General features: G+C 46.2%; 9 protein-coding genes across 9 annotated transcripts; 2 read left to right on the plus strand and 7 right to left on the minus strand.

The window, feature by feature from the left end:
• Nucleotides 1-696: 696 nt before the first annotated feature.
• JR316_0000090 (uncharacterized protein) lies at nucleotides 697-3,220 on the plus strand (the record flags this gene model as incomplete). The annotated part of the gene is made up of 8 exons (XM_047885905.1): nucleotides 697-1,011; nucleotides 1,063-1,080; nucleotides 1,129-1,837; nucleotides 1,893-1,981; nucleotides 2,033-2,071; nucleotides 2,138-2,571; nucleotides 2,702-2,988; nucleotides 3,105-3,220. The coding sequence occupies 8 exons, from the start codon at nucleotides 697-699 to the stop codon at nucleotides 3,218-3,220; spliced, it is 2,007 nt and encodes a 668-aa protein (XP_047753651.1).
• Nucleotides 3,221-4,225: 1,005 nt separating this feature from the next.
• JR316_0000091 (uncharacterized protein) lies at nucleotides 4,226-5,573 on the minus strand (the record flags this gene model as incomplete). The annotated part of the gene is made up of 4 exons (XM_047885906.1): nucleotides 4,226-4,758; nucleotides 4,927-5,279; nucleotides 5,349-5,411; nucleotides 5,476-5,573. 4 exons carry the CDS (start codon nucleotides 5,571-5,573, stop codon nucleotides 4,226-4,228), a joined length of 1,047 nt encoding a protein of 348 aa, XP_047753652.1.
• A 2,185-nt stretch (nucleotides 5,574-7,758) lies between these two features.
• Nucleotides 7,759-9,354, minus strand: JR316_0000092 (uncharacterized protein; the record flags this gene model as incomplete). The annotated part of the gene is made up of 1 exon (XM_047885907.1): nucleotides 7,759-9,354. The coding sequence occupies one exon, from the start codon at nucleotides 9,352-9,354 to the stop codon at nucleotides 7,759-7,761; it is 1,596 nt and encodes a 531-aa protein (XP_047753653.1).
• A 958-nt stretch (nucleotides 9,355-10,312) lies between these two features.
• Nucleotides 10,313-11,258, minus strand: JR316_0000093 (histone H3; the record flags this gene model as incomplete). Its single annotated transcript, XM_047885908.1, has 7 exons — nucleotides 10,313-10,364; nucleotides 10,525-10,534; nucleotides 10,593-10,701; nucleotides 10,757-10,906; nucleotides 11,015-11,067; nucleotides 11,146-11,170; nucleotides 11,244-11,258. The coding sequence occupies 7 exons, from the start codon at nucleotides 11,256-11,258 to the stop codon at nucleotides 10,313-10,315; spliced, it is 414 nt and encodes a 137-aa protein (XP_047753654.1).
• A 1,561-nt stretch (nucleotides 11,259-12,819) lies between these two features.
• On the minus strand, nucleotides 12,820-14,615 carry JR316_0000094 (uncharacterized protein; the record flags this gene model as incomplete). Its single annotated transcript, XM_047885909.1, has 12 exons — nucleotides 12,820-13,009; nucleotides 13,157-13,200; nucleotides 13,358-13,449; nucleotides 13,504-13,527; nucleotides 13,586-13,634; nucleotides 13,693-13,751; nucleotides 13,804-13,835; nucleotides 13,896-13,963; nucleotides 14,033-14,120; nucleotides 14,185-14,268; nucleotides 14,318-14,351; nucleotides 14,423-14,615. The coding sequence occupies 12 exons, from the start codon at nucleotides 14,613-14,615 to the stop codon at nucleotides 12,820-12,822; spliced, it is 957 nt and encodes a 318-aa protein (XP_047753655.1).
• A 1,802-nt stretch (nucleotides 14,616-16,417) lies between these two features.
• JR316_0000095 (uncharacterized protein) lies at nucleotides 16,418-19,215 on the plus strand (the record flags this gene model as incomplete). The annotated part of the gene is made up of 10 exons (XM_047885910.1): nucleotides 16,418-16,732; nucleotides 16,781-16,975; nucleotides 17,023-17,093; nucleotides 17,153-17,241; nucleotides 17,293-17,417; nucleotides 17,473-17,561; nucleotides 17,614-17,768; nucleotides 17,823-18,724; nucleotides 18,783-19,021; nucleotides 19,098-19,215. The coding sequence occupies 10 exons, from the start codon at nucleotides 16,418-16,420 to the stop codon at nucleotides 19,213-19,215; spliced, it is 2,298 nt and encodes a 765-aa protein (XP_047753656.1).
• Nucleotides 19,216-21,123: 1,908 nt separating this feature from the next.
• Nucleotides 21,124-21,493, minus strand: JR316_0000096 (uncharacterized protein; the record flags this gene model as incomplete). The annotated part of the gene is made up of 2 exons (XM_047885911.1): nucleotides 21,124-21,342; nucleotides 21,440-21,493. The coding sequence occupies 2 exons, from the start codon at nucleotides 21,491-21,493 to the stop codon at nucleotides 21,124-21,126; spliced, it is 273 nt and encodes a 90-aa protein (XP_047753657.1).
• A 503-nt stretch (nucleotides 21,494-21,996) lies between these two features.
• Nucleotides 21,997-24,164, minus strand: JR316_0000097 (Histidine--tRNA ligase, mitochondrial; the record flags this gene model as incomplete). The annotated part of the gene is made up of 7 exons (XM_047885912.1): nucleotides 21,997-22,263; nucleotides 22,338-22,865; nucleotides 22,919-23,046; nucleotides 23,094-23,187; nucleotides 23,238-23,444; nucleotides 23,495-23,842; nucleotides 23,907-24,164. 7 exons carry the CDS (start codon nucleotides 24,162-24,164, stop codon nucleotides 21,997-21,999), a joined length of 1,830 nt encoding a protein of 609 aa, XP_047753658.1.
• Nucleotides 24,165-25,176: 1,012 nt separating this feature from the next.
• Nucleotides 25,177-26,899, minus strand: JR316_0000098 (Cholinephosphotransferase 1; the record flags this gene model as incomplete). The annotated part of the gene is made up of 8 exons (XM_047885913.1): nucleotides 25,177-25,417; nucleotides 25,485-25,965; nucleotides 26,013-26,214; nucleotides 26,268-26,290; nucleotides 26,355-26,410; nucleotides 26,460-26,632; nucleotides 26,688-26,769; nucleotides 26,832-26,899. The coding sequence occupies 8 exons, from the start codon at nucleotides 26,897-26,899 to the stop codon at nucleotides 25,177-25,179; spliced, it is 1,326 nt and encodes a 441-aa protein (XP_047753659.1).
• Nucleotides 26,900-27,721: the final 822 nt, after the last annotated feature.

Consider the following 27,721-nt stretch of genomic DNA (forward strand, 5'->3'; position numbering starts at 1 on the left):
ACCTTTACTTAATAAGAAAGTCTTCAGGGTGCCTTGATGATGCGATTACGATCCATTTAGCGCTGATGTATAACCATACAGCTCACGTATACCTTGAAGCGTGTTGTACTTGACAATGTCAACCATTAAAACTGTAATCTTTACTTTTATCAGTAGTGTAACTTCGGAATATACTCTCTACATTTTCATAAGAGCAAAGCTTATATTAAAGGTCTAAGCCCTCATAAGTCGTAACCAGTAATGCCTCTTACTCTCGTGTCCACTCCTTTATTTTTATGTCCGGGCGACTAATAGATGCAAGTAAAAATATTGCAATTGTGGACCTTTGCTGTTCAAATAAGAAAGATTGTATCGTATGAAGATCTTATTCCTTTTAAAATTCAGAATGACAATTGATGAGCGTTCGGTTTACCAGTCTACATGATACGTACACACAGGATTTACCCCTATTTTGTGCGAGCGTGACATGTAGCCATGGCACGCTCATTGCTGACGCGACATGTCACAGCATTAAATCTTGTGTCTTTCGTCACGCAAACTCTCAACGCTCAACGTTGTCCACGGCGTCAACGCCATTGTCCACGTCGTACGCGACATCTCTCTCCCTCTTGTTCCAATACTCTCGATATATCTGATACTCAACTATAACATTACACAGTGCCTTTTCCTACTCTGATTCTTATCCCTTGAGTACTCATGCACGACTTCGACGTGGATGCCGACAACAGACCCTTCAAAAGGCAAAGATTAGGGCCGCAAGAGCTTAAGCCTCTGCCACTGGATATATTGCTTTTATCTTTACCTCATCTACTGGCTCACCCACCTACGCATCGACAACATACCCGTTCGGTCATTTTGTCGTTATCTGCACTGCGAGGTTATCTGGCGCAACCCAATCTCGAACCACGTTTGGAATGTCGCGCCTGGACCGAGCTAGCAGAAGCTGGGTTTCGACTGGGATTGAATACACCTGGTATTGAGAATGAGGTGGAGAGGGCGATCACAAGAGCGGTGAGTATCGCATACCGTTGAGCGAAATACAAACGCTCACTCATTGTACAGTTGATGATTACACATAAGGTATGTCCCCCTGCTTTGGCTGAATATCTCTTCTAATCTCCAGTCTAGCATCCTTCTCTCAGAATCTACAAACCACAGTTGACCCGCTTGTCAGCTCAGCTTGCTATCCACCAAAACAACTCTCGGTTGGCTCAGAACATACTTAAGAAGATCCTGGTCTCTTTCATTCTACCGACAGATCCTCCGCATGCACAGTATAGCGCACATCTCGCATATATAGACTCACTCTCGGACAGTAAATCAATCGGAGCGATTAGGGAACTCCACACACTAGCTTCACATAATAACCACACCGACGTCTCCCTCTTTGCCACAGTTCTGGAGTTGCATCATCTCCTTAAGAACGGCATGTGGAATAACGTTCGTCAATCACTGGGAAGCATAGAAAAAACCTTCACCGAAATCCCCCGAACGAATATCCAGAAGGCACTCATGATGCATGTTCTCATCATGGGTGTTCTATACCATACATATGTCGGAGAATATGAGAATTCGCAATCCAGGATCAAGAAATTGCACGAAATGCTTGATGGAGGGGCGTTAGAAGCATTGGGGTCTAGCGGAATAGTCGAAATCGAACTCGCCAATTCACACCCCCTTCGCGTGCAGGTTACACATCCACGCGTGCTGTACACGCTGGGATTTCTTGTTAGCAGCATTTCGAAACGAGATCCCGTGGGACGTAAACCGAAGCGCAGATTGTACGCTGAGGAAGGCGTGCTCACTGTGGAAAGAGAGCTTAAAAAGGAATTGGCATGTCAGTCATCATACTGCGCGTTTATTTCAATTGTTGACCAGTCTAATCTATCTAGTGCCCATATGGGCTTCCGTAAGCGATCTCAAGGAGATGCAAGAAAGATTTCACAAGATGCGAGCTGATATGCTCTGCGAGCTTATCGGAGTATGCTCGCTAGTCTCAGTTTTCTTTTCGCGCCTTAACCGTTCTTCATAGGTTGCCATATCGCGAAGCGAATTTGACGATGCCGAAAGAGTATGTTTCGAGACGTCTTTTTTTTAGACAACTGGGATTAATTATTCTAATATTATCTCGATGCAGCGTCTTTCTCAAGTCATTGCCGAAACACGTACCCACGGGCTTTTCGCCTTGTTTAGTGCCCGTATTACCCTGCACCAAGCTCACCTTGCACATGGTTTAGGCCGACCAGAGCGTGCTTTGAAGTGTTATCAAGTTGCTGCATATCTGTCAAGAAGACGGGCGCCAAACGAAATAAGATTTGACGACAAGTATGGTGAAGATACAGATGGCTGTGAAGACCCGTGGGTGAACGTATCTGCACGTGCAGGAGAGTTGTGGTTACGAATAGGATTGGCCAGTGAACAAACAGATGAAGGCACTCGTGAATACGAGATGGAAATTCTCCGTGCAAGGGCTGTGGATGTGGTGAAGGAATGCGAAGGATGCGGAGGAACACTTCAAGCTGTCGGTGCTGTTCTGGCTGCATGTCTGTCGAAAGAATTTCTGGCGACAAAGTAAGTTCTTTATCTTGGAATGATTTATCTGTTTTCGGTTAAACCTGGTACTAACTGGTTCTTCTCCCGCAATTTTTTTCTTTCTTGTCTTTCTCTTTTCTCGTTCTGCGTCATAACTCTTTTTTTCCAGGACACATTTGCGAACTGCATTGAATTTGACAACGGCTGCGTCGGATAATCACCTTCGGGCATTGGTTCTTGCGCTAGTTGCTGCGCAATACGTCCACACCTCTACTGAGCATGCAGAAACCATGCTAAATACTGCAGAATTGTTGGCTGCCGGCCTCGGTGCTCAGCCAAAAGCAAACAAAGGCACCGACGGCGGGAAGAATTCTGCGGCTCCCACTTCAAATATCAAATCGGCAGATAACGTCGGTAACGCCCACCTAAGGCTGTGGATTGGAGAACGAGCTTTAGGTTAGTTTGTTTTCTTCTCACTTCTCTTTCTTTCGCTCGCGTGTTGTCTCCCCTTTTTTTCTATTTTTATCTATATAATCTGCGTCCGCTCACTTTTCATTTCGCTTTTCATTCAGAGCTGAAGCGAAGGAATGCCGATGACCAAGGCGCTTCTAAACAGGAATTAATCAATAAAAGGTTCGAAGAAGCTGTCGCGAAGGTTCGAAAGAGGAAATTTGGCGAGGTCGATTGAATGGATCGAATTCTTTCGTCATAGCTGCGTGTCTCTCTGTTATCGTATGCTTTCCACTGTTCATTAGCATGTTTCTTTGTTGTCGCAAAAATATACATTCTTTACCCACTCCATGTCCGCCAAATGGCCATAATTTTGTTTTTCGCTGAGTCAATTCACATTGCCTTTCACGTTTGATAATCACCCATTATACGTGTGTTACAGTTTTACAGAGTGACCCCTTTTCTGGTTCAGTTTGTCGGATTCTGTATGACTAACTATATATATATACTGATGTACTCATATAGTGAACATCAAACCTCGGACATTACACCTTTTATTTTCGTCTTTTGACTTGTACCCAAATAGGTCGTCTCCCTCAAAAACGATCAACCAACCTTTGAGCTTCCTCATTAGACATTAAAAGCTGTCGTTCACCATGCGAGAAGTCCCAATATCAATTACAAGAATACACTACTAATACACACAGAAATCCCAACAAAAGAAGTGCTATTATTACTACCGCCCAAAAAAAGAAAAGAAATTAAAATAGAATGTCCTTACATGTTGAACATAATATTGGCACTTGACAGGCACCACGTAGACTGGAGCGCAGTTCTGTATCAACATTCTATCCTGTGGCCAGTCTGGTTTGATTCCCATCTCCCAATTCAAAAGGAGTCGCTGCATTTGGATATTCGTACGAAATGATGTTCTTTCTTGATTCCAGGGGATATTCGAGGAGATAAAAATGGATCACATATGAGGTGACAACAGGAGGAATTGGGGGCAGAGGTAAAGTTGGACACTGGTGGAATCATGGGCGCGAATTTGGAGCGGTCCCGTCTCGTTTAGACCGCCCACCCCGCCCTTCACTTCAAACTTATCGCCGCTGTAAGCCCACCTCTGTCAGCAAGAATAGATGAGATGGCACGAATAACTTCTAGACGAAGCCCGGGATACGAAAATTGGCAATAGCTCGGGAGCCGGAGAAGAGTGCTCAATGGTATGAGGCGGAATAACGGGCTACCGGATGTCCTCGTAGGCGGGTGGCAGATCTGCCTCCGACTTATTGACGGTCGGTAATGAAAGAGATGGCCGTGTAAGTTGATGTGGGCTGTTCAAGCCCAAGGCAGGTGACGGTGGCGTGTAGGCGTTGGATGAATGGCGTCGTAGGTGATCAGGGGACTGTGTATTCCAATGAGGTCTGTGACCGTGGGCAGATACGTCGTTCGAAACAAATTTTTGCTTGCTGTCAAGCGACAGACTTGGAGACGTTCCCACTGTTGCTGCTGCTGTGCTCGTGGTATTGGTCAAATTTGAACTTGTTGCTGGACTAGATGTGCTGGTTATACGAGGGCGTTCTTCCTGAGCATGCGTCAATGATCTTCCTCCACCGGTGTCTCTCCGGTTCAACTCTACGTCGCCAGAAGGAGAGACATGCACATGTGCCGTATGCTTTCCTGAGCTTCGTGTACTGCTTTTCTTCTTCCCAGATCTTGCGGACTCGCGAGTTGAATTTCTTGTCGATGGCGGCCTTCTCGATGTAGAATGCTCTTCTATCAGAAAAAGAAAAGATAGCATCAGCTGGAGTCCCACACGAATCATAAAGCCATAATAAATGAAAGATAATGGTCTAGCTGTTGGAGAGAACATTTCTTGACTGTGTTCTCAGGACCAGAGATACAATGTGTCTCTAATGATAAATTTCAAAAGTATATACATACCTGACATAGACCCTGATTCCGAGATAGCATACCCATCTCTATCTAAATTCTCTCCGGAGTGTGCGTGCTGTGCTTCTAATGCTCGTATAATCGAAGCACGGCGGCGGCGCCGTTTCCCATTGTGTCGCTTTCGGGTTACACAAACAACGAGAATCGCTGCCAGAATGGCAATGAATCCTGCTAGTGATCCAGCAATCATAGCAACTGGGGATGGAATATGGTGAGTTGAAGGGTCCGAGTCATCAGAGTTGTTGGTAGCGAGAGTCGACGATTTATTACCGGAGGCTGTGGTGGCAGCGATACCAGTAGTCGATTTCTTTGACGATGTGGGGGGCAGGCCTGACAATGTCGCGCTAAAACGAAGAAAGAGTACAGAAAGTTGTGTGAATCATTCTCTTTTAACTGAAATCAAATAGTCTTACATTGTAGTGAGAACCGGATCTCCTCCATTTGATGAGGTGAAAATCACGACAACTGTTGGTCCACTAGTATATACCCTCAGAAACTGAAAGGAGTCTGCGATGACTACAATATGACCTGATTACTCACGAGGGAGGAACAGTCTCGGTCAAAGTTTGCGCTTGACATGAATTGATCCAGAATAGAATCGCAGTCAAAGTGATGATGAGTATGGAATAACGTTTCATTCGGTGAATGCCTCGAACGTTGGATAAAGGTCGAGTTGGTGAGGAAACTCGGAGGGCAAGTGGTCGAGCGTGCGGGATCAAAAGGCGATGTTATATAAGGACGGGAAACCTATACTCTCCGAGGGAAAGTCTATACAAGAGAAGCCCTCCACCTCTATAAAATATAGACACGTTGGCTGGGTAATTCCAGCAAGCGATGAAGAGGGCGAGGAACGATAGTCGTGACCAGTGAGAGTCTGAGAAACCTGGGCAGAAAGGCTGCACCCTTACGGGGAGGAAGAGAACTCTCGGATGAAGGCTACAAGGTTTTGAAGTGATCTATATTCGAGCTTTTGCATAACATGCCAATAAGAATAAACCCCCACGGACGTCAGCGATTATCCAGTCAGATGGGCAGGGACCAGTAGCTTAAAATTGCTTTGTTATTTCGCAATGTGCCTTGCTTTCCGCACCGTCGGATTGATACTTGAGCCCTTTTGGAGCTCAGAAGTATTTTAAGGGGTCCTTACAGTCCTCTAGTTGGACTGCTGGGTGTCGAATAAAAGTTATAGTCGGAAAGAAGCGGCCGCGAGGAGACCTATACTGATATGAATACAAGCTAAGCCCACGATACATTGTAAGATTATAGAAAAGACCTCACAGATAATGTACTTCCGATTCCCGGCGCTTCCCAGGTCCTTGCCTTCGTAGACTTCGAAACCGAATGTTGCAGGTGGTGGTTGATAAAAGAGCTTAAAGAGTTAAAGAAAGAAGAATGTCGTGCTGGCTATCGTCAAGAGGTATTTAAAATGCGTGCGAGCGTGCAAAAATGGCCCATTATCCATCAGGGGATGATTACAGTGCAGCCAGCCAGAGATATAAATAGGCGCACAGGGGAATAGAAGGGGGCAGAGCGGAAGCAGTGGCTAATCCCGGATTCCCCGGATAGCAATGAGAAGACTACTAGTCTATGAATAGACACTCTTCCACGTCTGTCCAGCCTGTAGCATCACACTGTAGGACGCCTGATGTTTCCCTGTCAAGAAACTAACACATGGAATCTGGTGAAAATATGGCTGTAAATAGAAAATACGCACTCTGAGAACAGCATAGTCGTCGTTAAAAGTGGTTGATCAAGTGGCAAACGTTACTTTGCATAAACAGTCTAGGGGTAGTGCGCTCTCTCTCTGGGTCGGTATCGCAGTGGAAGGTGGCTATACTGTATCAATTGGTAGAAGCTCTACCCCGAGAAAGAATCGTATGTCGAGAGCCAAACCGAATCTTTGGTCAAACTAGATGAGGTGCTTCATCGAAGATGATAAGGACCGAGCGACGGGTCACAATCAGATAATAGAATACTAGGCGTCTGTGGAAAATCTGAAAGAGGGCAATAGTGCCAGTCTGAGGCTGCATTGGAAAGTTGAAGAGAGCGAGGAAAGCTACTTGGCATGTTGCTTTCACTGCTTATATATTCGATTCTCAAACGCTCAAACCACAAAAGACTTGGCTCTTCCTATAATGTCTTGGCATCGAAAAATGATCATGCATATTGGAGCGATGGAAAGGTTGTGGAAAGGCGTTGCACCTAGACGGCTGGCTTCCCAACTACAACCTAAAATTATACACATGAACAGCTCATAGGTTACGAGAACAGCCCCAGTCCATCGATGCCTACTTTTTGGAAAACTGTCAATCCGTTTACATACCCCGAGCGTGAAAAATCATGGATTTTCACCGCCTGTATTGATCTACGTAGCCTTAAACGAATTGACAAGGCAGCCGCAGTTTGTAGTTCGACATCTCACCACTATCAGGATAAAGTTTCTTCAAGGTGTTATCTCGGGATTACGGTAAAACCGACGAGTTATATTTGGCATGCTTTAACTGCAGAATCGCCGACAGGTGTTGAAGGAGATACATAGACGTAGCATGTCTTGCAAGCTTTCATCAAATTTGAAATAAAAGAGCATGGATGCGGAATAGCATGCGAATCCAAAATCCAGCTATTTCAAAGCTTTCCCATTCTACTTCAACAAATTTTGTAAGTGAGATTTTCAATAAAATCAGTAATCAACTGGAAAGCTTACAGTGAACAAACGACTGTAAAAGAGCTCGTTTGATATCAAATCATTCATACTTGATCGTCGGAGATTAAGGACGTTTACAACTCACCTACAGCTTACACCCAAGGGGTATACATAGGAAATCATTTGTTGTTATCGTCGTCACTGCGAGCCAGAAGGTCCAAAAGGTCATTCCTTCGAACTGGAATAGGCAAATTGAGGCAGACTCCTGCTTCCTCAAGCTTCAGAAAACGTTGGAGGACGTGCTTTTCCACTGTCCTGCCACAAAATATAGACCTTGCTTCATCATCCCAATAATGTCGTTGATCAGCGGTTAATTTTCTCAAAGGTCGCCTCTTCGTCGATAGAGTGGAAAGTGAGGCCCAATTAACAGTGGAGGCGTCATAATCTCTATATGATAGTGATTTGAGGCTCGGAAGAAATACTTCAGCCTGAATAGTTCCGGCTCCCGTACCGGTTTTTGTGTCACTAAGTAGGGAGAAGAACAGGTTTGTGTCATTTGAACCGGCACTATACAGTGCTACTTCCAGTTCTTCGAGGTGCGGAAAATGTCTTAGAATTTCGATAAGTCTTTCGGTATTTCCATGCCATTGAAATGATAGGGACTTCAGCACAGAACTTGGGTGCAAGCAAAGAATTCCACGGTGAATATCGTCGTCACTGTGCATGTTGTCAAAGTGCAGTGCTGTAAGGCCAGGTAGAACTAGTGTTTGGAGTAAGGCTCGCACTCCGAGAACATTAAAAATCTCTAAGGTTCGGAGTTTGCTGAGAGTGATGGGTATCAGCCTTACAAGGGTTGTAAAGATATTAGCAAGACACCAGTGTTCCAGGTTTGGTGTATATCGTACAAGTTCGAGACATTGTTGCACATGGTTGGAAGAGATTTTTAGTCGGGTGATGTTTTCCCAATCGATGCGAGCAGTGATGTTTTCGTGGAATGTATGGATAGATACGTGTAGAGGCCGAGGGTCCTGTCCATTTACTCGAAAGAATCCATCGTTTTCATTGCTTGAATTCGAATGGAGCTCCAAAGTGTGAAGTATAGGTGCACCACTGGAATTGCCAGAAAACAATTGAAAGGATTGGGATGGCCCATAGATGCCAAACTCATACCATCGATGTGACTTTGCATTTACAAGGTTAACAACCTTCTCCAAGTTTAGGTATGTTTCATCATATGCTGAAATGTGCAGCCAAATCGAGAGGGGCAGATTGCCTGCCCTGCTAAGCCAATCTTCCATGAGCTCGGGGGTACTTGCTTTTGAGAAGGTTATCTTCTGGCAGACAAACGTCCATAGTTGGGGCGTGGACCATGCAATCTGGCGCCATGCACGCGATACCGCCCCCAATTTCAAAGGCCAACACAGATCTTTCTTGTCTATAAATTTCCACACGTCAATTTCCGATCCATTTGTGTCTCTACGAAGAGTGGGAAGTGTGTGTTGAAAGATGATGGATGTAATCTCTGTAAGAGACTTTGAGACAATTCGATCGTGGGACCAGTTCATCGCCTCCCGGAGTTCTCTAAGTTTCTCTAGCTGCTTTTCGAGGATTCGTTTTGTCTCCTGGATCTGCGACTCTAGGTCGGAATATTGGACACAAACTGTACAGGCCTTTCCGTTTGCAATGCTGCAACTCTCGTACACAGTCCGAGTTTGCTCCGCTTGTGCCTCGTAGGTGCAAGATAAACAAGTGTTAGGTAATGATTCCGTCGGCATGATAGTCTATAGTTTTGCGTATTCCAATTTATGGCTGGTAGAGGTGGTTAGAGAACAAGACGGACGACCCGAGGAACGGACACAAGTTGGCAGTGCATGCAGTGTTCAGTAATTTGTGCGAAATTAGCTACGATTTTGCTAAATATAGGGGGGAAAACTTAAGCTTTCTACCATATCTGGCACATATTTATTACATAAATCACAACAAAATAAGTGGCCTGGAGCGTTTGCGGTGACGTCATACTATATAGGTCCCTAGTATGGGTATGAACACCATATGCTCGTTTGCAACCCATTTGTAAAAACTTTTTGTGGTGACAGACCACGTTTACTGCCAATCAATCTCTCTTGTACCGTATGGCTTGACTAAAAACTGGCTTGACTGGAAATAGCTTCGCAACGGTATTCCGGATAAGTATGGCCTTGAGTAGCAATCTCCATTTGACGATGTTACGCCTTCCAACACTCAGGTATCATAAACTCACAGGTGTTAAGCATTAGAAGGAATGATAAATAACATCCATTGATTCTAGTCACCTCCATCAGATACATAAAATACACAGGAGCTTGATGTACAACAGCAAAAGAAACGAAATTTGAACTGCAAAAAAGCATCGTATCGTATTATATTGATGTCGGCAAATGAGTCTGGTGTGGACGAAGGGGGGATTATATAAAGCACAAGAATGTTACATACACCAGAAAAAAGCGGATACGATTATATAAAAAGGGAAATATAAATCAAGCAAACGAACGATGAGACGACGAGAGTGACAGTAGCCGACAACGTGAATGTTCTACGCAATGTCGGCGAGCGTCATGGGAGCCCAAGATGATCGAGGCTCCCGAAACTAGAGGGCGGCTGCATTATCCGTCTAATGATTCAACGTTCCGGTTGAGAATGGGTGATAAAGGACGAGCGAGGGCAATGGATGGCGGTGACATAAGCAGAAACCGCTTAAGAACGTTCGCCGCGGAGACGCCTGGCGAGCGCAAGGTCCTTGGGTTGGCTGTAAGAATGAGTCAGCATTTGCATTCCAATGATTCATTGCGAGAAAAGAGGATGCGGCTTCCGGTTTGGACTGCGCAGCAGCCGCACAACGCCAGCGTCAACGACAAATAAGTCGACGCTGGCGTGCCGAAGACGATGATGCGAAAATTATAGCTTACATGGTGACACCTAAGAAAGAAGTTGATCAGGATCGGGAATGATGCATCATGACAGCGTCGATACGTACGTTTGGCGTGGATGGCAGCCAAGTTGGTGTCCTCGAAGAGAGAGACAAGGTAAGCCTCGGCGGCTTCCTGGAGAGCCATGACGGCGGATGACTGGAAGCGGAGATCGGTCTACAACACAGACGATAAGCTTGGGCCACTTGATATAGCGGAACACAAGACCTACCTTGAAGTCCTGGGCGATTTCACGGACGAGCCTCTGGAAAGGGAGCTTGCGGATGAGCAGCTCGGTGGACTTCTGGTAACGCCTGATCTCACGGAGAGCGACGGTACCGGGCCTGAACCTGTGGGGCTTCTTGACTCCACCAGTGGCAGTCTACAATGCAGAAGAATAAGAAAAGAAACTAGTTTAGTAAAGTTCGGGATCGGAGGCACTGAGTGTCGGCGATGACACAGCGCCAGCGACGACGACGAGCAGACATACCTGGGCGGTCTTCCTGGCGGCCTTGGTCGCGAGTTGCTTACGGGGGGCTTTGCCTGTTCAAGGAGGATATGATAAGTGTCCAATTCTCTGTAAGGAAATGTGGCATCAAATCGACCACAACAAAAACCCACCTCCGGTCGATTTGCGGGCGGTTTGCTGCACGACGACGACAACGATAGACAATAATGAGTATATGTTCGAGGTAATAGAAAGTAATAAGAGATTTCACCTTGGTTCGGGCCATTTGAGGTCGATTTGTCGAAGATTTGAGGAAGTTGTGGAAGTTGTGGTGGTGGTGTGTGCTTGAGGAACGGGCGGAAGGGAAGAATGAAAAGCAAAGTTCGACTCCTCTTTACCACCAAAACTGACGGTTTCAAGTTCTCACGCTTGTGAAGGCGCACGAGCCACGGGATTCTGAGTCGATTTTCAGCTCGGAAGATTGGTTAAATATTCATTCTTTTTCTAACGGCCCTTTCTCTGGGCCGTTTGGGCCAGTTAAAGCACCATTGTTCTCAGTTTTTCAGGAAGAATCTGTAGAATTTTGATTGGTGCGTTTTGGAGCAGAGGAAGTAGGCCATCTGTTCAAAGGAGAGATTGTTGGAAGTGTTGGCGGGTGGGCCCTCTTTGTGGCAACTTCGGCAGATGCCGGTGACCTCAACATATCCATACAACCCCACTCAAGCCACCACAATACAAGTCATCATTCCATTGCAAAACCCTTTGCCCCGAGTACACAGGTTTTCCGTGACGACATTTACTGGCGCCTCAAAATGTTACAACATAGGGAACAACAAATCAAAGCCACTTTCTGATTTTCGTTTGTGGTGATACCCACGGTCTTGAATCTGTTAATCATTTATTGGGAGGCGCTTTGTACAGGTTTGCAAGTAATTCGAATGATTGAGCTGTTTGAGATAAAGAAATTTGGAGCGGAGCGACAGAGTGTTGACCGGAGCCAGGACAATCTAGGCTGGGTACTAACACCGACAATGTCTTGTTTAGGATAAAATGCTCTGGTCCATTCCGCGTTCAACTCAAATAAGGATGTCTCGGGCCAGGTAGGCTACAATGCCATACAAACAGCCCGTTGTTATAGGGATCAGGAAATGCTACTCGTCGGACAGGAAGTGGGAACTTCCCTGTTACTTATGTTGAAGTTATTTTTAGACGCCCATTCGCCACGCCATGCCACGCTGAAATTAGGGAACTTTAGCTTCTATTTTCTCCATCCAATGAAAGCACAGATTGCCAGAGGCGTCAGAAATTTGATCTTATCAGAAGATACAAACAACGCCATCGTCCTAATCATTTAAGTATTAGCCTCTGAATCTGAACATGTTTACAGAATTTGGATTGCTATTTTTCCTATTTTTCGCTGGAAGGTTTATTCGCCCTGAGTTTTCTGGACAATACACCGTGTTGGGTGCTCAAATTTATGAGAATGGGTTGGAATAGGAGTCATTAAGCGCCCACCCCTCTTAAACGTTGACACATCAGTGATTTACGCCACCGTGCACCGTCGCAGTGTTGATCTTCGCGCCTTTTTGTCCAGTGAGAGCATCATCGGCCCTTCTCCTAACGGCAGAATGGTCTGCTATCTACACTAATATTATACTGAAAGCACGGTATAAATCCATATGCAGTTGAGGTCTCATCCAATAATCATATTCATTCCGTGTAACAATTATTTATACGGATCTATATCGGTAAATTGTAGACTTTGGGCTGCACCTTGAGGCTTAGTGTCGTCTTTTTTGAATACGGCGACGTCATAGTTGCACACCTTATGTTCTTCATTTTAATTATCACGAATTTGTTTCAAAAAATAGCCGATTAACATCCAGAGCCAGGTTGATAGCAGTTACTACAAGTAACTTATCAATTACATGGAAAACTGGGCTATTCGCTTCGACGTAACTATGAGCAAACGGTGATCCAGTCTCCAAGAACCCAGTCCATGACTCGGACAGCCCAAAAGCATCTACTTCCAAGAAACTAAAGACAATAGAATAAAGCACAACAATCGGGATAGAATAGAATATAACCGCAGGGCTCCAAGACAGCTGAGATAGTAAAGACAGTGTGAGAGAATCAGGGAGAAATTGTCCATCTAGGAATCCAAAAAAAACGGCATCGAACCACCGGGAGCCTGTAGGGCGACGGAAGTTCGAATACGGTGATTTGGCCTAGGATATAAAACGTCTAATGATATGTAGCTGGTTAAACGCCGAAAAGAAGTGGAAGTGGTGTGGCTCGGGCGTTTAATCAGAGTAGAGGAACTGGTAGGTGCGAAATGTCATGAGATAATGACGACGACGATGTCCAAATGAGTATATGACTTACGACTTTGGAGCTTCCGCCGGGAGGGGAAATTCCAGTGGCAACCTGAATGAGCTCATTCGAAGAGGTGACGTAAAAGTCCGTGCTGACAGTGACTATTCAGATTTTACGTGAGCATTAAGATGTGATGAAAAGAAGTGGAAACTCACGTCTTCCGGGGTTAACCCAGATCGCTAAAAGAGAGCAATTTTCAGAAGCTGAGTGGATAAATTTTACTACACCACGACGCACCAGTGAGCCTATTTCCGCTGACCGACCACACGGCAGATTCGGCGTAGGACTAAGAAGCAAAAGCACTTTAAACAAAGCTCTGATACGATTACGTTTTCTTCACTTACGCGACCGTAGCTGGAAGAGAGGGAGTTTGCGTTGTTAACGGGGGTAGATCCAGAGGCCACTACAATTGCGAATCGTTAGAAAATACCCGACAATCTGAGATGAATACTCACGAGAGTTGGTTCCAGTAAGGACATTGTAGTTACTAGCACAGACGTCGGTTCAGTTTGGAGATATTAGAAAGAGAGAGAGGTATGATAATTACTTGGAGGTGTTCAGGTTTGAGTTCTTGCCACCGAATCCAAGGGTAGGTTTCGAACCACTTCCAAAGCTCTGTTTAGGATGACGATTTTAATTGGTTCTTTTGCTATATAAACAGAGTAGTGAAGAAGTCGATCTCACCTCAATAAGCACGTTGAAGGGATTAGAGGAGGGGGTGTATTTAATTTGCAAGTGATTGCCTGACCATCCAGACTTGTCGACCTTGAAACTATTTACAATTCAAATGGTAGTTAGATATACAACACGAACACCAAAAAGGAATAAGGACGTACGCTCCATTGGACTGAGTCTTGGCGATGTAGCCGACCACGCCACCGTAGGTGTTAAGGACCTTGATTCTTTTGTTGCAAACCTCACTGCGAAATACGTTAAGTATATCGAGCACTACAGCAAATTTTAACGTACTTTGGGAATCCAGAGGGTTTGGGAGGGGAACGGGCTATGAAACGCGACAAATTAATTACACAATCAACTTTTTTTTGCTCCCGCGCAACTTTTCACAACACCTACCGACACGAGAGGGATTGAAGAGGTTCCTGGGTCTCAGAGGGGGGAGCCCAGCCTCCATACGGGCTGCATTAGTTTGCAGGTCAAGGGCATTGAGACCGTTGTGTCTCGGGCTCGTGGTGTGAGCAGACGAGCCAACAAGGAGAATACCGAAGACAAAGAAAAAGAGCGTGTTTAAGCGAGTGAAAGCGAGCATGGCTGCGTCGTGGGTGTTTTATGAGCTGATATTGGATGGAAAAAAGGGAAGGGGGAGGGAGGAGAAGGGTAAGGAGAAAGAAGAAGGTGGTGGGACGATGGAGAGTTGGAAAAGGCAGAAGGCCTCGAACCGGGGGGATTCAACTCAGATCTGTGCGCTTGCGGGACTTTTTCAGTTGGTCTTGGTTCCTTGTGTTGCACCAGAGTGCGTATATTGCCATGGGAATTTCTGTGACTGGATGCCTTAAAATTCGTATCGTTTTCATCCAGAAACGGCCGTTTTCGGCCTCCAGGGGTAGATAAAGCGTGCCCCATCAGAACGAACACTGATGATCAATTATCAATATTAGAAACTCGACGAAGCCAAGCGATTTTCAAAAAGAAGTTCTGTAAGGTCAAAGTAAGAAACGCAGAGTGACGATCACTTCTGAAAGATCTTCAGTGCGATACCTAATTGGCTTATAGTGCACCGGTATTTGGAAAGGGGGTGTTGTTAGGTGTACTGAAATTGGGGACAAGAAAATATTTATTTCTTTGACACTTTGCCGAAAGGAAACGGGTGCACCGCGAGGGGATAGCTCGGTCGTAGCCGCTCTATTCAATAGACTGCTTATCAGCGAAGGGCGCTGAGTAGAAACAAATTGAAATACACTTGCTGATAGGTAGAAGTTGATGCTCAGACTCGTGCTGCTACACTCTGAGAGACGCCAGAAATTATACTCGCCTGCCTGTTTGAATTGTGCACCTTGTAGTCCATGAAGCATTCGGAAGAAAGATTTGACCGTAACAGCCCATAGAAGAACGATTTTGAAGTGTAAAATGTAGGCAGTTGCGCTGGCATCATTCAATCCATGTGAGGCCTCGTTCGCAGAAGCCAACGGAAAGGGATCGCTGGCAGCGGATATAGAATAGGTCCTATTGATTGAATTCCGAGCCGCACAAGTTCCTCAAAGTGTAGGGATCCCTCGTTTCACAGTTTCTGGCAGGCGTCTAGGTTTGGGAAGGTGAATGTAAAACGATGAAGGTATCCAAATCGAATTCAGTATGATTGCATTTCTTTTCAAAAGTCCTTCTGACGCCAGGCAGTCATCACTAGGGTTCATTATTCTGGCAAGACTGACTAAGTATTTTGTAATGGATGGATCAACTGGCGCACATAAAGGAGGGGGGCATTTGGAAATAGCTTGAGTTCTGTTAAGTCTGTTGAATATTTTATTGAGCAACGCTAGACTTCAAGCTGTAAACTTACATATTCTCACTGGATCCTTCGTTTTACATTCAACTTCCCAAACCTAGTAGGTTTGGGAAGTTGAATGTAAAACGATGAAGATATCCAAATCGGTTTTAGTATGATTGCATTTCTTGTCAAAAATTCTTCTGATGTCCTGAGGCCAACCAGTCGTCACTAGGGCTCATTGTTGAAGACTGACCAAGTATTTCTTATAATGAATGGATGAACATACCCATAGAGGAGCATCAAGGCTAAAGTTGTGGCGCCCAAATTTCATTCGAAAGGGGTTCTAAATGACCCCCCTGAGAAATATTCCAGTCAATGGGAGAGGACTGTGACACTGTGTGTCATAGAATAAAACTCTTTTGACTTGACGAGTGATAGGATTTAACCAAAGATATTGTTTGTGTTACCCACTCCTATGACAAAGAATCATATGCTCCGTCATGCCGGTTTAAACATTTGTTCCGTTTATCATCTGACTTTTGTTTGGCGTCGGTCGTGGGAGCGTAAGTAGACCAGTGACTGGTCATTGAAGAGGGAGCGGATTCCCTTCAAAAAGAACCTATACCATGCTGACATCAAGCAGTCAATCAAAAACACAAACAACTCTGAGGAATGCCTCTGGTGGCAAGCGAAAAATCGATGATTACTTTCCCAAAAGGCGTTTAGATGCGACACAGTCGCCTTCACAAGCCACCGCCGCATCAGTGACTCCAAAGCCAACATCGATCACAGCCGACGATGGAAGCGCCGCCGCCAACCAGCCGGCGGCAAAGCGGGTGAAGCGGGAGGAGACCGTCGGAGAGAAAAAGACCAAGCTACGGCAGAACTCGCGGGCAAAGTTGCGCATGTTCCCTTTGTTTCCATTCGATGTTATACTCGAGGTGAGCCTTTCGTTCCACGCGTTTTTAGCGCGTTTTGACGCGACAAAGATCTTCAGCCACCTAGTGCCCCTGGATCTCCTTCATCTGAGCCGGACCACCAAAGATCTTCGCGCGATTATTATGCACCGTTCATCTGCAGCGGTGTGGAGGTCTGCAATGGCCAGCGTGCGCGGAATGCCTTTGTGTCCTGAAGATGTGTCGATACCCTCTTGGGCCCATTTAGTATTTGACACATATTGCCAGGTGCGGTTTTTCATAAAATACACGAATTATTGCTCATTTGTTTCAAGAATTGCTTGGCTCCAAATGTCAGATACGTTAATTTCGAGTTACGCGTGCGGATTTGTACAAAATGCTCCAAGTTTATGCAAGTCATTTCTCGCACTCGGGACTTTGAAGCGCTGATAATTCCACGGATAGGCTTTTCTCAGCTGGCGAATTGGACCTCGCAAAAGATGAATTCCACAAGATCTTGCACGGGGTGCTTATGTTCAGCACATGGAACTCAAGTATGCATAAAACAAGTCAAAAATTTCTGGCTTACAGACCCTCTGTTCTAGGGGAAGATATGACCTGTACGGTCAAGGAAAAGGAAGAGTTTATAGAAAAGTACAATACCATGCCTCAGCACGAACGTCATCAACTTATTGAAACGAAGAGAGCTGCTAAAAGATGTCACAAAAAGGTACTTCTTGCCAAAAATAGTCTTCGTCTTTGTCCCCTTTTCATCTCGTTTCTAGCTGGCTTGTCAATGGAACGACTGGTTCGAGGAGCGTACAGAAAGTCGCCTAGCCAAAATTTTCTCTATACGGCTTTACAGGTCTAATGTGTACGTTTCGAATTCATTTTACCGTCCATTTTCTTGACCATTATCCGTCTAGCATTCGCAAGAAGTTACGGGAGCTTGGTTACAGCTCTGAACTGTTCTTTCTCGACCAATTGAGCATTGGAATCTGTGCTATCAGACCGTTACCGGATCATGAACCTCTTGATGACCTTCCCGACGTCAGAAAACCTCAGCCTTTGACGGAGAAAGGTCTGTTCACGATCTGACCTCTCATCCCTTTTTTCTTACAATCCATATTTACAGGCTGGGAGAGAATCAAGCCCAGGCTTATCAAACACATGGAAAAAACGAGAGTGCTCGTCAACAGTAACAATCAATTACGGTTGGTCCAGAAACGTGAGGCGCTCCTCCATAACGCTTATGTCTGTTGGCGCCGTACACCGGACGTTCTGGCAGCGTATCCTCCGGATATGTTTCTGCCTGGCGTCGCTGATATTCTCGCTTCTCCTCCCTTCTGTGAGTTTATTCAGAATGGACGGCAGACGCAGGAAGAGGACTTTGATCACGAACGTGCTACGGATCTCATCAAAGCTCATTATCCCCTGCTGATGACAAAGTGGAGGAAGGAAAAAGTGGGGAAGCTGTTTGAAGATCTGATATCTTCTCGCTCCTTCGTGTGCGACTTTCTCGCCGAGTATATCACTCTTCCGTACATTTCCATGGAGCGGAAATTGCACTATCTGGAACGAGCGATATGTGTCTTCCGGTGCAACGACTTTTCAGTTCATTACGCTTACAACACCAAACGGTTCAAGGACGACGGGATCTGGGACGAAGGTTCGCCAAGGCACCTCTGGGATGTTAACGAAGACCACGAGCCCTGTCTCTGGTACCCCCATTTTTTATTCCATCCATGTACAACAATGGCCCATGACGACTGGTATGACCGCGAAAAACCGGCACTCTCCATGGAAAACGAGTACAAAAGGAATATGGTAAGGGTCCCCTGGGATAGCGACAAACTCAAGTTTGACGAGACGGCATCGAAAATTGTCAGGCAGCTTCTGAAAACTGCTGGCTTACCGATCACGACGACCACTGAGGAAATGGATGATCTTGACCACCGATTTGTGTGCTTGAAATGCACATTCGGTGCTAAATGCAATGGCTCGCGTGTAGTCCGAGTTTGGTCGTGGCGAGACGCGGTGAGCACGATCGAGCGTAAATTATATTGATATCCCAGCCTCATTGATTGTGGGACAGGTGCAACACTCCATGAAAGCCCATTTCGGCAGTTCTATTGTGACGTGGGAGTGCCTATCCCCTGAAGATGCCCAAATCGCTAGAAAGTTACAAATTGCCGAAGGAAATAAGCGTGGATATCTGGACTATCCCGCGAACCGATCCTCCAAACGCTGGAGATGTATGTGCTGTCGTGATACCCCCTCTGATGTTGGCAGAATGAGGTTGTCGAGAATGAAGAATCATTTTCTGTCTAACCCGTTAGTATTTTATCATCTTTATGTCGTTGTGCTACTCTGTCGTTGGCCTTACTCACTCCATTTATGATCTCTGCAGATTCGACCATCCCGAATTCGAACTTGATAGAGAAGATGAATTGTATTATGAGGCGCTTGATTACTGTCCTCGTAAGCTTCCGCCTGTCAGAATGGCTCCAGCAGCACAGACGCCATGAAATTCATTACACCGTATCTATACAATTGAAAAATCCGAGTATGGTTGATTTGTACGGCCAAGCATATTAACAGGGATCAGAGCTTGTGTGTTGCTTTTGTGTGGTGTACCTTAAGGAGGCAATGAGGCTCAAGCCTATAGATAGGTACTGTTTAACCATTACTCGATGCACCTATACATATTTATGCTAAAACAAGACCCCTGTTGATTTAATTAGCGCCAATAAGGGCATGTGGGACGAGCAACTTCACAACATCGTGTTCTGTGTTTGAACTTCGTGTGGATTCCTCTCACCCAAATAGACGTAACGACAGCAAACCTCCTTGCCTTGAGACAATTTTGGGTTTCTGCTCACAGGTAAGTAGAAGTATAAAACTGAGAACACTAAGAAAGGTTTGTGGTATCTTGTATCTTTCTCTTCATTCCCCCCTTTTCTGTTTCTAGAGCTCCTTTCAGGCCACCTATGTCTTGCAATTTTTTTCCGGATTGTACTTGCTCAAATACGATCCCGCATACTAAATCCTCAGGATCGCTCAATATTGAAAGTCCACGCCCGATACAGGGTTGGAAGACCTCTGCTCTACCTGTAAGTTACACACGCTGACTTGAGCACATTTGCTTGACCATGTTCATCCGAATAGTGGATAAATAGAGAGGATTATGGCGTCGATCCTATCCAGTCAAACCCAGTTCTAGAGGAGCAAACTAACACCCGCATTTTATACAGCGATATGCAAATCGGAGGAATTGATAACGTGGACCCAGCAATGTTCGATAGCACCGCGGCTCTGCCCATCTTCAACGATGGAGACATGGACTCAAATTTCGCCAATTACGCCCCCCACGCTACGGAAAATTTTGTAAATGAACGGTGGACTCCTTCCGAGCCCGCCCCGCTCCAGGCGGTAAATGTGTCCGGCTTCGATAGTGCTCTTCGGCTTTACGGTGTGCAAACGTTCACGTCTCCTCTTGTGCCCATGACATTTCTCTACCCTTCCAACGTTTTCTATCCGTTATTCCAGTCACCTGTCCTGATTATCAGCCCTTCTTTTATCTGTCAATCAACTTGGGCAACGGGGTTTTGGACTGCGGTAAACGAAGAGAGAATTTGCGCGTTTATTGGCGTTCACGTTCAGCCCTTGTTGTATAACAATGGGCAACCTTATCGTTATGTTGAAGATTTTCAATGATCATGACGATGCTGGAAAGGTTTGTCCAATTATCAGTAGGCCCATATGAAATAGTATGATGTACCTTCTTCAGAAAAAAAATTATTATTGCATGCCTCAAAATATGGGATGGTGCATACCTTTTCAGTTAATTCGTTTGTAGGACTATCATTCAAGGGGCCCCTAAAATTGCAAAGGGCGTTAGTACGCACCACATGTGTTTAATCTGTACGTGTTCGTTCTACCGAAAACCATCCGCTGCGGACAGAGATGTTCCTTTAAAGGCGGCAGGTAAATAGCATGACTCGATGGCATCACTATCAGGACGTACCGTTATCGCATCACATCTTACAGATTTCCTGAACGAGGCTTGTCGGAACGAATTCTTGAAAAGATTGTTGTTTTACGTTCCTTCCTGAACACAGGGGTCATTTCGCATCGTTCTTCTATGTGTCTCCGAGGATCGATAACAATCAGTGTGGGATTTCCATACCTACAATCAGTCGGAATATCCAATGGAATTCAGACCTGCATGACTCGTTGTTAGATCGAGAACTGCACACAACGATTAGAAGCATGTCATCTTTTTAAAATAAAATCATGTTAGATGCGATGGGATGTGTGATCGACGCACGCAGCACAGCCCCCACAGCCTACTGGAACTATAAAGCGACGTCGAATTGCCCTGGAGCCTCCCTATCGATCTTCCACAGGAAGGTAAGTGCCCTAGTCCACAGCTTCTAGCCATTTTTTGACATGTCATCTTCCTCGATAACGTAGACGATGCGTGCCTCAAGGTTCATGGCCTCAAGACCGGCTGTAAGAGGTGAGGATAGCGATCGCTTTCCTGAGTCCTTCGTACTCTGGCTGATCATTCTATCCTTAGCTTGAATCGTGCCATCAAGAAACCGTTCGCAACGTCGGTTGGCACTGTAGTAGGTTCTGATAATTGAGATGGACTAAAACATAAAAAAGAACTGGTAAATAGACGATACCGAGATAGACGTAGTTGAGGTGCAGACAGATATAACTGACAAACAGCAAAGCGCCACGGACCACCGACAGGGAGTAATCGACACGCAAGAAGCCATCGACACAAAACGGCGGCATCCTCGACAGACGACACGACACAATACGACCAGTTAGAATCGACAAGCGACTCGGCACATACAGCACACGACAACCAGCAACACCTAAGACTTCAAGCCTCAAGACCTCAAGGTTCCTGGGGAAGGGGAGCTTGGACGACCAGGCCATATCATTAGACGGTGGCTGGGCGGAGCGGCTCTCCTCGTGCATACCTTGTCGTTGGTCCCTGGGCTTCGACTCCTCAGCGAGTCGGGGTGTGGTCTTGCTGGTGCAGGAACACACCTTACCAAATGCACGTTAAAAACAACCTTGTGCTCTTCAGTCGTTCGCGTCGATCTAGTATTTCGAACGAGTCAAAGTAGATAGATGAATAGATTGCGGAGTATGATTCCTAGTTGATGCCTCAAGAGCGCAAATGCTATTCAGCGATTCAGCAAATACACAGATAAGAAAAAAAAGGATATAAATTAGTTTCGCTGATGATTAGTACTTGAGCTCTTTTCGATATTCAGGCGCGGACATGTCTACCAAATGCCCGTGTTCCATTCCTTCCACGTCGACGTCGCCTTGATCCATTCGAGGAGCTCAGAGCGTTTCACTTGTGTGCCTTTGTCTGCGCTCTCAATCTTGACTTTCTTGCCATCGACAAGCTCCCATCGTTGTTCTTTGACGGTCACAAGTCCGGCTTTGAGTTCGTCGGCGCCAAGGATGATCGCGAATGGCACCTCGTCCTTCTCACCCGCTGCAAACTGAGCAGCGATCTTGGGCTTGGATTTGGCGAGGAAGTCAGACTGTAGATCATAAAGCCACGCGAGACATCGCGTTAGAATGAGGGATATCATATACATTGCAAGTGAAAACAGACCTTGATACCAGCAGCTCTAAGCTCCGTAACCAGCTCAACACGCTCCGCCAACAGTCCATCACCCGCGCTCATAACGTACACCATCGTGCCCTTCGCGCGACCGCCCTTCTCCACCCACTTAGGCCACACCAGAGCAAAGATACGGTCCACGCCGATACTGACACCCACACAGGGTGTACTGCCGCCAGGGCCCATCGCCTTCTTGCCCTCTTTCGAGTTGGGGTCCACTCCAGCGGCGCCGGCAAGGAACGCACCCACAAGCCCGTCATACCGCCCACCGGCGGCGATGGACCCCACGCCGACTTGGGATTCGTCGATCTCTTTCTCTTCGTCGTCGGCAGCAGTGGCTGCGGACTTGGACTTCTTCTTGGGAGCGGGTGCAGGTGTAGGTGGGGCAGCGTCGGAGGGAGGTGCGGCGAGTGCGTTGGCATCCTTGAACCCAGGTGGTGCGCTGGCTTCTACGATTGCCTCATAGATGATTCCTGTGTAGTAGTCGAGACCGCGAGCCAGTGACATGTCGAAAGAGATCTGTAAAATGTTTAAGTACGCAGCACCGAAGAAGAAGAAAAAAATCTTGTCACTTTGTCGAGAATCTTGTACGCCTTGAGCAGGCCAAAGAGGATAGACATTTCGCTGAGGCCTTGTTTAGCACTTTTGTTTGAGGAAAGCAATTCGTCGGCCTCCAGAAGTGCCAAGAGTTCAGGTCCACCTGCAGACTGTTGAGCTATGTGAAGAATAGGCAGTGAACATACGAACCTTTGTGCTTGACGTATTCTCCAATCTTGTCGGCCACAGCTGGATCAAGGCCTTTCTCCTCCGTCATCTCCTTCTTCACCTCGGCCCATGGAAGCTGGGTAACGAGTCAGAATTAGGTTGCACAAAAAGAAATATAAAGTATACCTTGTCTAATTTGTCTACAGCAGATGAAATACTTCTAATCTTTTCGGCGGGAACACCGCATACTTCAAAGATGCCGTCGAGAATTTTACGGTGGTTGAGCTTGATGGTGAATTCACCAACGTCGAGCTTGGAAAGAACAGTGCAAAGCATGCTCAAGATTTCGCCATCGGGAATCATGGGATCCCAGTGCCCTGTGATATCAAAGTCCTACAGGAACATAAACAACTGAACGATCAAAAAGCGTGAACTGAACATACGGCTTGCATGAACTCTCGCATTCTGCCTTTGCTCATCACCGGGTTGTCACGTCGATATACCTTTCCGACCTGCCAGATCTTGCTCTGGGGCGCGGTACCTCCAATCATGGCGACATATCTGGCGAGAGGAACGGTGTGGTCGTATCGCAGTGCTAACTCTTCACCTCCCTGGTCCTTGAGATCGAAAATGAGCTTTGCGTCCTCGCCATACTTGTCCGTCAACACGTCCTTGCGCTCGAACACGGGCGTGTCAAGACAAGAACCACCGTACGTTGTGAATGTATCCTTAATGATACGGTCGATGTGTTCGCGACAGAACATCTCGGCGGGGCCATAGTCACGGGTACCCTAATGGCAAAGAAAAAGAGAGGACATTAATTACGGAACGAAATAAAGTAATACCAGAACATACCTTGGCAGTCTTCAGCAAAAGCCTCTCCTTCTTCTTCTTTTCCTGAACCTGTTGATCTCCTCCTTCAACCTTCTCAGCCTTCTCCTTCTTCTCCTTCCCAGCACCTTTGGCAAGCGCTAGCGACTTTTTCAGATCCGAAAGTGTCTTCTTCGCGTCGTCCAGGGGCTCTCCCTTTAACCTCAGTTCGTTGAACTTTGCGGTTTGAACGACGATCTCTGCCTCTAGTTCGGCGATGCTTAAACCCGATGTAGACGCCATCGTCGATTGCGTTCGTCGATCGTGTGATATAGATCCTTGGTGGGGAGGTAAGACGGAGGCGATATCAATGAACCTGCCTGGGCTTCGTAAAATCGGGGTTTTCAAGACTGCCTTTGCTAAAGCGGTCCTAGAAGTACACGAAATGCGTTGAAAGCTATGAAAACGGCGACACTGACGACCCTTGATCGTCGGTGAGTTGTGGGCAGTGTCGATGGAAACGAAATGTGAGGTAGACTCTGAAACTAGCTGGCGATATAGAGACCTTGCTGACGATGATACAGATAAAGAAGGAGCTTTATGGATCATCCAGCTCTAATTATCTTTTTCGGTGGATGCCAAATTTCCGTGTGACCGTTGGCGGAGGCAAGATCGTTTGTGACGTCGGCTAAGTCGGCCGCGGCAGCTTCGGTTCTCCTGATCAGACTCAGCCTGGAAAGAATTAGTGCAAAAGAATCCTGGACAGAAATTCGAACAGACTATCATTTATTCCTAGCTTTTCCCGGTAGCCCAACCATCGACCTTGCGCAAAATTAGGGAACGAAATAGAAGATATCTTTTGCTCCAAAGTCAACAGGCCCGCCGATGTCCCACATCCATGATTATACAGACATAAGCCTTTCGGGCTAAAACACAAAGTCTACATAACAAAGTGTATCATAAAAATCGTAAAACAAGGCAACGGAATTTAAGGCGAAAAGCTCTGTGTTAATGACTCGCAGTCAAGTTCAGTAAAGTAAGTACCAGTTCGTACCGGAAAGGTATATAAATTACTCGTTCCTAATATTCGTATAGCGCATGTCGATCGTCATTAGCGTAAGCAACACCATCCACCCCTCGACACACACTTCTAGTCTTGGATACAACATTCCTACACCTCCGTATTTCTTTACTACACTGGTATCATCCATCTCCTCGTACAAAAACGTAACTTTGGTCATCACAAATAGTCTGTTTCACCACTGCCAACCGATGAGCTTCAAAGATCGATAGACCATATGGATCGACCAGTCATTCAGGCCTTCTTCCCTTTGGGGGTGCTTGGAATTGATCCGTTTCCTTGAATTTGCTCCTTTGCATCGCGCCACACACCATTGGCATCTCGTCGCTGGACTCTGAAGCAAGCGACGCCCAAGTACTCCGTGATATCGCCAATGACAAGGGTCACAAAGCGCGCGTACGCGATAAACGAGACGGCAAGGGTAATCCACACAAAGATCGTAGTGTGCTTCTGCGAGCGTTGGATAATCGGAGACCTACGAGTCAACGCCTCCGTCAATTTCTGCCCACTCAAATACACACAACCAAAATGACAAAACTTACATTCCGAATAACGGCAGGTTGGCGTCGAGCCCGCCGAGGAAGCTCCACACCCACACCCAGTCCCAGACAGGGAACTTATCCTTCGTAACGTGTGCCAAGATCATGCGGCCAACCATATGTGCGAACTGGAGACCCCACGCGCAGAGGAACGGCACGAAGGCGGCGGAGTCGATGATATACGAGTTGTTGAATTTGGGGTGGGAGAGCCAGAGGATCTGAAGGATGGAGGTCAATAGGAAAGGGAATAGGAGCAGCAGCGGAGGAGTAGTTGAGTGGGTTAGATGTCCCGCAGATGAGGATTTTGATTTCAGAGAGAGAGCGCGTCGGACGTTCATGTAGGACGTGATGATGTTGAATCCGAGCCCCAGAGCACCGAAGACCATAAATGACTCGTTAAGGGGAAGATCTGGGAGTCTGCTGATCAGAGGGACGTGGTTAAGGCGGGTAAATGTCCAAATTCCCTGTTCCCAAAAGCCAGGACCTAATGGGGGTCAGGTATGTTAATGTGAAGGGAAAAAAGTCGCGCACCGTAGAAGCCACTGATGATATAGATGGCCACAATCATCAATATTCCTTCCACAGGGCCAGAGAAATATCCCAAGTACAGTTGGCCGGTATGATACTCCTCCCAAGTTGTGAGGTAGAAATTGGCAAGGGTGGCAATTTGAGATGCTACTGTCCACCAGCTTCGTCCGAGCCCTAGAGCGCGAGATGCGAGAATCACTTCGAGCTTCGGGTCCGAAAGGTTAGACAAGGAAGAAAACCAGCAGTAGCGTTTCTTACAGTCGTGTTCAGCGCGTCACAACCTGTCAACGACAAGAAAGGAAATTTGAGAATCGCCTGCACGACACATGGCACCAGAACACGCACCATGATCAAACAACTCCCCAAGTGGTCCAGCCATTCCTGTTCTTCGTGCTTGCTTACTGCAAAAGAGATAAGGACCTACAAACGTTATTATATCAAAGAACGTACCCATCGATGGCATCCAAAGTCTGATAAGCAAACAAACTGAACCCCCATGTGAAGTAGATCCATTGTGGTGGTCCTTGGTCTGGTGAGCCGTCTTTTTCTGTGAGGTAGCATGGGTCGTAGTAGATGAGCGTGAAGAAGTTTAGGAAGATGATAGATAGGCCGGTAAGTGTGATCTGATGTCGCCCTTGAGCAAAAAAACGCTGTCAGAGAAGAAAAATCGCAACATACCGTGTTGGGAGCTATGTTCAAAGGCCACAATGTGACGAACCAAGTCCAAAATGGATTAAGAACGTAGCCCGAAAGCAATGACCTATGAAAATCAGATTTAATAATGCTCAATGACTCTGCAATGATGCATCTGGTAGAACTTACTTATCAACACCCTTGTAGGCATATTTCTTAAGATTCTCGAGGTTCTGCTGCGGGATATAACGACCCATTATACGATATATTTCTGAAATCAGGAATATGATTAAAAATGCTTAACAACTGTACACGACGATGCTCGCGACGTTGTGTGTACAACCATATTTGCGTCATTAATGACCATGGTTACTACCCCGTCGGTGTATCGACAGAATTTGATGTGAAAATTGGACGCACTACTTGGTATTAGATGAAAAACTCCAGTTCTAATGGTTAGCCGCACCTCCGAGTTCAAACCCGGAGCGAAAGGGGGAGGAGGAAAGAGTTGTAAACACGAGCCACGTCGATGACGGTGAGTGGATATCGTACACGAACCTTTTTGATCGAAAAAATGCGGTCCTCATCGCACGTGATCCAACTTCGGACCGATTAGGGGCTACGCGCTACCCTTCAAAACAGCAGAAACTGATGTCTTTTCTCAACTTGAGTGCAAAAAATTTAGGAACACTTTTATGCTTCACAAATAGTACCCAATTGCTCAAAAAAAAGTAGTCCAATATACCTCCACTGTGAAATTCTATCCAAATGTGTTGCCGGTCAGCAAAAGGGATCCCAGGATCACGCTCAAGCTGTCACATTACGACCGAAACTCCGACCCGATATCTTTTATTGGTTCGGCTTCTTTCTGTGACTTGTTGCGATCATTGTTATGACCTGTGGGCGCTTAACAGTCGGTTTACCGTCTCAAGATTGTTCAGCAGACGAAATATAGGGGAAAAAAGAGGTGGGGTCTAGGGTACTCTATTAATAGAACTAGGAAGATTCTCCGAGGTATACCCCATCAATTTACGATTTGGCCCATCGATAAGTCGGCTTCAGAGGGTACAAATAAAGAG

The sequence above is a fragment of the Psilocybe cubensis genome, chromosome 1 (genome assembly GCF_017499595.1).
Source record: "Psilocybe cubensis strain MGC-MH-2018 chromosome 1, whole genome shotgun sequence".
Classification (NCBI taxonomy): domain Eukaryota; kingdom Fungi; phylum Basidiomycota; class Agaricomycetes; order Agaricales; family Agrocybaceae; genus Psilocybe; species Psilocybe cubensis.